The sequence below is a fragment of the Echiichthys vipera genome, assembly GCF_963691815.1.
Source record: "Echiichthys vipera genome assembly, chromosome: 6".
In the NCBI taxonomy this organism is placed as follows: domain Eukaryota; kingdom Metazoa; phylum Chordata; class Actinopteri; order Perciformes; family Trachinidae; genus Echiichthys; species Echiichthys vipera.
The window spans coordinates 23474577-23482396 of record NC_139831.1 but is presented as its reverse complement, the minus strand read 5'-3'; the positions used below and the strand labels follow the sequence as shown (position 1 = coordinate 23482396).

Below are 7820 nucleotides of genomic sequence, written 5' to 3'. Positions count from 1 at the left end.
AATCCATATTTTTAGTAACAGTTAATATTCTCTTTAAATATATGCTACACTCAAAGATAAGACAGCAGAGGATAGCACTCTAGCATTAACAATACAGAGGTTGCAACTTCATTTCTATTTTAGTTTTTGTTATTTATTACTATACAATTATGATAGAAACCACATAACCAGTATCTTCTGAAACAAAGCCCACACCATTGACAAGCCATATGATCCATCTAAACATTTAGTTAAAACACGGACAATACACATAATAAATGGATACAAACTCTTACCAGGTCTACTTGAAGTTAAACGGACAAGTCTTGCAGAAGGGGTCCTTTTCAGAGGACTGACTGTAGAATTTGAGGCACCTTTGCTGGTGGAAGCAGCAGGTCTGCATGCTGGGACAAGAGCTGTTAGAAGCACAAGTTCCAGGTGAGACAAGCCGCAGGAGTTAATCAGACCCATAATGCAGCAAAAACTGACAACTGACCACAACCGCAGAAACGCTTTTATGCTAGAACTCATTTATAAGATTTGATCAAACATACTGTTCAAGTGAAAAACAGAGAGTATTTAATTTAATCAAAGAGCCCTTTTTAAAATAAGATTACCACACAATATAAACAATATCAGGAGGCTTTTTGTAGTTGAGTGTTTTGGGAGGGTTTAATCAATTGTTAGATTTAACAGGGTTGTCTCTTTATCAGTGTTTGTTTGAGATGTAAACACCAACGTGGTCTCACTACAAATCTACAAATGGGAGTTAGGAAAGGGATAATCTCATCAAAATGTAAGCTCAAAACAAATGATAAAAAAAGACAGACATCCTTGGAATACCAGATAAAAGGAAAATAGAAATCTTAAACATAAAAAGTGTGTGTGTGTGTGTGTGTGTGTGTGTGTGTGTGTGTGTGTGTGTGTGTGTGTGTGTGTGTGTGTGTGCTCACATGTTCCAGTGGTTTTCCGAGGGGTCAGTCTAGATTTCAGCAGAACAGATTTGAACGGGGACGGTTTATGTGCAGCTCCTCCAGAAACTGTTGAACAAGTAGAGAAGTGCTGATTAAATACTACAAAATCAGGCTGTGACATTTTGAAGGTTTCATGCGTTTTTGTAAGAGCACTTGAAATTCACTTGGCATTTCATTACAGTCTTTCCCCTACCCCAAAATCTCCCATGAACATTAATTTTATGTAAATGTAGTCATTTAATGATTCCTTTCCTATGGAACAGCTCTATACCTTGTCCTTTTCGTAAACAAACTAAACAGTCTTATGTTATTTATCTTATTTACACGATGGCATGTAAAGTCTGTCTCTACACGGTCTAGATTTCAGCAGAACAGATTTGAACGGGGACGGTTTATGTGCAGCTCCTCCAGAAACTGTTGAACGAGTGAGAAGTGCTGATTAAATACTACAAAATCAGGCTGTGACATTTTGAAGGTTTCATGCGTTTTTGTAAAAGCACTTGAAAGGTCCTTGGCATTTCATTACGGTGTTTCCCTTCCCATTGTATTAGGGGGGCACCCGGACCCCCCAACATCCCCCCTTGAACATTAATTTTATGTAATTGTAGGAGTCATTTAAGGATTCCTTTCCTATGGAACAGCTCTACACCTCGTCCTTTTCGTAAACAAACTAAATAGCCTTATGTTATTTATCTTATTTATCTTATTTACACGACGGCATGTAAATTCTGTCTCCACACGATTGCGTGTTTACAATTCTCAGAAAACTCCGACAGCATTGGAGATTCACTTGTTCAAAGATCGTTTGTTAAATTGTTTATGAAGAGGCTCCACTCTTAACCGGAAAAACGAAACTGAAACTTATCAGACCTCCTTTATTATTTTGTTTGAGAAGAGGATTCACTCATACAAAAAAACAACTAAAACAGAATTAAACAAACTGAAATTCTTTCTTTATTTTGTTGTGCTTGAGACCGAAAAGTGATTTTTGATTTAACTTTGTTCTGTTTCTGTTGAGTAACATTATTTGGACCTTTTTTGGACAATTATTTAAAAGACATTTTCTGATGCTGAGTTTAGCTCATTGTGCAATACACTGATTTAAACTGGCTCTGATTATTGGTGGTATAATTGTGATCCTTCTGTCTGGTGCATTTTAAAGCTTTTCAACACTGATTCATTTATCCATGTGGGGATTGACCTTTCAATACGAACCAAACCATTAAATTGTCTGATTAAGCACGCTAAGAAAAGAACATTCAGGCAATCCGCTACAGTGCGTTGGAAACATGCATGAAAATCATGACCGTAAACCTGGAGGGAAACACTGCATTATATCTCTGCTTTCAATACAGTACTGCTGTAAACACCACTGACCTGACAATGTCAATCTACTTAGCACACCATTTCTGGTATAACAAGCACAGCCTTATGTGCAACAAGGAAAATACGATTCTTTTTTGATATTTTAATAAAGTGATTAAATATATATTTTTGACAAAATTTACCAACATCTAGTAGGGATGTATGTTGGCAAGTATCTAGTGATGCAATACATATGATACAGGGGTAGCCATTCAATATTTCACAAGAGATTTTTTAAAATCTAACTTAAGGAAAACTGTCATAATATAAGGAACACGTCATTAGGCATACAATGTTACGTTGGAGTGGAACAGTCAAATACTGTACGTTACAACACAGGGGTCGTCAGGGGTTTAAACACTGTCTGCAAAATATTTTTGCCATCTGACCTAAACTGATCAAAATATCTAAAAGCTCAATTGAACATGGGACCATGGATGCCGCAATTATAATTCAACTTCCAGTATCACTTACTTCTCCAAAGCTTTCTACCTTTTCCATCAAATGCAGCTAACAAAGGGATGATACAAAAACGATAGGATCCAATGAGCAGGCATGTCAAGAGGGTGAGATCACAGTTGGATGCTGAACTGCCCTGTGCTATTAAAGAGGAGCTGTTGAAAACCTGAGCTGGAAATTCAGTCCAAGTGCAGCTTCGAAGTCCTGTGTAACCAGCCATTGGTTTTTCATTTAAAATATCAGAAAAAAGCAACACATGGGGAAAGAGCTCCTTTTCTGCACTTCAGACATCAGTTGTGGTGCATGTCTGCTCACTCTCCTCCAGGCAACACTGCGTGTGAACTAGAGTGGAATTGAACTCGTTGCCTTGACAACCACACAAGGGGGGTCCCCAGTTTGGAAAACAGGTCCTCTCAGCCAATCAGAGACCTGCAGGCTGTTGAAGATGCTGTGACGAAAAAAGCTCACTGTCTCAACAGTGCTCCTCCTCTTGTACAATACACCAATAAGAAAATAAAATACCACTAGAAAACATCAGAACCATTCGCAGCACCACTGCTGAGGCTGTCATCAATGATTTGCTGGCAGTGGACTGTTCAGCTCATTAATGCAAATTTTTTTGATAGCTTTGAAAGATGTTAAAATAAAAGCATCTAAAAAACATTATACTGTTTTGAGATGCCAAGCTTCTGTATCTTGGCAGATGTGGCAGTATTAAATCAGACAGATTTGCCTCAGGGAGATTTACATCAAAGCCCAGGCCTGAAGTGGGTCACCAGATAACAACAGAGGCCCCTCCACTCCATGTCCAGATGTGTCCTTTAAAAGCACAATGACCTGGCCTAATCCTAAAAAACACCTGCATAAAACTGATTTCATACTGTTATGTCACAGCCTGTGGGGACTGAACATCCCATTTCTCAAAACTATGTAAATTCTTAATAGGCTCACCTTGTATACTCCCAGTACCTTCGCTCTGCTCAGTGTGAACACTGGCCTCAGTAAGGCTCCTGGATGGCCCCGGGTTCTTGCGTGGTAGTCTAGAAGTAGGGGTAGGAGGAGGGCCCATAAGAAAGTGCCTAGTGGGAGTATGAGGAGGTCGGGATCCAATCAGTTGAGACTTAATACTTGCTGCTGAGGCAGTTCCAAGGGAAGGCTCCCCTGTTGCCTGCGCTCTCTGACTGCCTAGGATGCAATAGAGCACAAATAAACCATCAGGGGTCAGCAGTATGAACCTCTTTATTAAGGACAAATCCACGCACTGAGCTTACCAGTGTACTGGGCATGAGTACAAATGCGGGCAGTAAAATCTTAATAAACCTGCCAATCTTTTTCTCATAACAGATAGTAGTACAAGAAGTCCCTTCCAAAAGGGAGATTTTTGTGCAGAAGAAAAACTAGTTAAAAAAAAAGCACATCTCGAACCTTAGACAACAAAATAAATGAATAGATTAATATGAAAAAAATAAACGATACCCCAATAGCTTATTTCACCTATGTCTTGTTACATTTGATAGAAATATTCGTACAAATCTTACCTGCATGTATGTGACTCACTACAGCAAACATGACAAATATGTTCAAATACAAAGACAAAAAAGTGTTGCAGTTTAAGCACAATTATGCATCCCTGTAAAGTGTCCCTGTAGCTGGAGCATGAGAAGGTTGCTGCTTTTTTGACTGTGCTCAGGGCGCTTGTTTCAAACTTTTTGTTCTCACTTTAACACTATTGGTGAGCTCAAAACCTCCCTTTCCTTCCCCTGCTTTTTCCACTTGCACAGATGGTTTCCCATTAGAGGAAGAGTCCCCCTCCTTCCCCAGGACTCCTCTTACTATGAAGAGCAGCAGGGCAGAGGGAGGTGTTTGTTTATCCCCAAGACCTGGACAAGAGACCGGAGGTTACATCTATATCCAACACTGTTCCTGTGGAACATAACTGAGCTCACCAGTGGGAGCACAGTAGGTCTGGAGGAGCTGCTCAATGTCACCCTCTGATGGGGAGACTGCTTTACTACAACCTCAATCACTTAAGTGTACAACAGACCAGGGGTGCACAATTCCAGTCCTGGAGGCCTATTTCCTGCATGTTTTAAGTTTCTCCCCACTCTTACACACCTGGATCTAATGATGTGCTCATTATCAAGCAGCTGAAGCTCATCACAGGTTTGAAAATCATTAATATCAGGTGTGTTAGAGCAGGGAGAATCCTAAAACATGCAAGACAGTGGCCCTTCAGGAGCAGGATTGGGCACCCCTGAAATAGACTGTATGATAATTATACAGTCTAAAGGTTATTGGCCCTGCAAGTACAATCCACACACACAGGGTTAAACAGACCTGTTACACAATTCTCTCAGTTTACACAACAAAGGAAATGGTTAGGAAATCATCCTCTCACTGCTTAGTCAAAGGCAGGTCATGTGGCCTATTGATTGTGACCTACTGTCAATGTTTATTTACTGACATTTACAGGTCAACCTTCCCCTTTGTGGAAAAAAAAAAGTAGAACCTTTCTCAAGGCCCCTGTAATGCTATCACAGGCTAAACTTAACTGGATAACAAAAAACAAAAAACATGATGACACTGCCCAATAGTGACTCTTACCTGTGCTGCTCTTCTGCTTGGACAGTGGTGTCCCTACAGCTTTGGAGGTCCTGGATTCATCCCTCCCCCAGGTTCCCTGACTCTGCCTGGAGGACAGAGTGGCTAGTCTGGGACTGGCAGCTGGAGGTAGTGGCGCTCCACCTGCTTGTCTAGTGGATGGCTGTCCTCGAAATCTGCTCTTACTCTCATTCCATGAGGCTCCCGCTGTTGTTGATTTCCTTGATTCTGCCTACAAAGACAGGAATTTCTCACTCAGTCGCTCGGCTCTATTCAATTGGCCCCAATGGATCACAACACAAAAAAAATTCCCAGAGATCCCTGTCATTTCCAACCAAATCTCTTTGTATTCTGTGTCCAAAATAGTTGGATTTAATGTGGCTTATACAAAAAAGCGGCAAAACATGGATATTAACAGTACTAAAAAGAGATATGTATTTATAATTGTTCACATTTTAAGTCCATACTCACCACCAGGCTGATTCTCTTCACCTCTCTTGTGGAGTTTTCAGCAGCTCCGTTTGAGGCTTCAGGCTGAGTGGTTTGTTTATTCTGAGCAAAGCGGTGCAGGTTCCCGTGTTTGGTCTGGCCCACGTGGGTGTCAGCTTTGGGAATGGTAAAGCTAGCTGAAAATCTTAGAGTTTTTCTCTTCTCACTCGGTGGCCTAATTGACAATGATGAACTCTCTGATGAGCAGCGAGGTCGCATCTTGAGCACAGGAGTCTTGTCCTGACCCAAAGCTGAGCCTGATCTGACCTCAATTTTGTTTAACACGCTTTTTTTTGGAGTGGGTTTGGGATCTGTTTGGCCACTGCTATCAGGGGATTTTTCTAAGGATGAGAAGCAGAGGGTCGGGTTGCCAGAATGCAGTGCTGCGGCATTTGCTACTTGGCTTGAGGCTGCCTGTTTATTTGTAGTTGGGTGTTGATCAGGTAGGGATGCTCTACTCTTCCCCTGTCCATCCAAAGCAGTAGTTCTACATGACTGTATCTTCTTCATGACTAATTTAGCAGCCGCTCGTCTCGGAGTATCATTGACCATTTTAGTGTTGGTAGAGGCAACTGCTGTGCTACTCTTGCTACCTGTGCTAAACTTGGCAGGAATATTCCTGATGGTTGCTTCTCTATGTGCTTCAGTGTGTTTATTGTTCACATTAACTTGTGATTGTTTGTGCTGTGAAGCAGGGCCTGGTACAGATATATGACGCACACTTCCTGTCACAACTTTAGATTTTAAGCTGCTGAAGTTTGACCTGGTAAACTTCTTAATTTCCACTTTCTTGACTCTGTTGGCTGAAGGCAGCAGTCCTGCCACCAAATGGTTTGGAGTAACAGAGCTTTGCTGCTGTGTAACAGAGTGGAGCCCTGGGCTGCCTGCATTTCCATTGCAGGGAGACTCTGAAAAGGAGGGGAGGCTCAGTTTCATGTTCTCTATGTTTTGCACTGGAGTGGAAGTATGAATAGCAGTGTCTTGCATAGCTGGCAGAGTGGACACATTGGTCCTGCCTTGTTCTGGTGTAACTGCTCCATGAAAACAGGGCGACAGCCAGGTTTCAGCACTAGCAAACGGAGCCTTTTTTCCACTATCTGCAGGAGATGTTTCACAGACAAAGGTCATCAAAAGACCTCCCTCATTCTCACTTGGCAGAGCTAGAAGAGAGTTGGGTGTTGCCATATCATCTTCCTCAGTGGGGAGCTCTGCTTGAGTGAAAGTCATGCCAAGACATGGGTGGCCTATGTTCTCTTCAATGACTCCATCTATGGATTTTTCAAGGACATCCGGCAGAGTGGTTGACAGCAGGTTAGATTCAGCAGGCAATGCTGGATGGCCCACAGCCAGAGAAAAAGATGACTCCTCCAGGGAAGAGACTACAGAGAGTGACTGGTTCTCCAGACAAAAACTGTTGCTCCTTATCACCATTTCCCCAGAGCTCAGGGAGCAGCAGTCATTCTCAGTGGATCCTCTACGGGAACTTTCACCTGAACTCAATTGGCTTTCCGTCCCTGCAGAGTCTGGGGACGTCACTGTACTGTCACTTCCACCCTCTGCATTTGTACGCAAAGTCTTGTACTTATCGGATCCTGTCTTGTGGTTGCTCATCAGACTCATGTTTTTATTCCAGAAATTCCCACTGCCATTAACAGGTGCGGCAATAAAAGTTTGGTTTAAGTTCATGCTTACACCGCATAATAAACTATCCTGTGGTAAGGTGCTGTTGTAGGGGTTATCCACTGAGGAGCCGTTGCTGAGGCAGCACTCCAGCATGTTGATGTCGGGGGAGCTGTTGGTTTCTCTGTCACTCAGGTTTGAAATACTACTGTTGGAGTCAGGTGAAGGCGACATTGACGAGTTGCTTAACTGACTATCAGGGGAGAGAGCCTCTCTGTGGGGCAGAGAAACTGTGCTCTCAACTCGGTCTGTATTAAATGTCGTATTAGACAT

At 42.1% G+C, this 7820-nt stretch overlaps 1 protein-coding gene across 1 annotated transcript; it reads right to left on the bottom strand.

The window, feature by feature from the left end:
• Window positions 1-1269: 1269 nt before the first annotated feature.
• On the bottom strand, window positions 1270-7820 carry LOC310948352 (uncharacterized protein; the record flags this gene model as incomplete). Its single annotated transcript, XM_083915445.1, has 4 exons — window positions 1270-1367; window positions 3729-3962; window positions 5382-5610; window positions 5850-7820. The coding sequence occupies 4 exons, from the start codon at window positions 7818-7820 to the stop codon at window positions 1270-1272; spliced, it is 2532 nt and encodes an 843-aa protein (XP_083771571.1).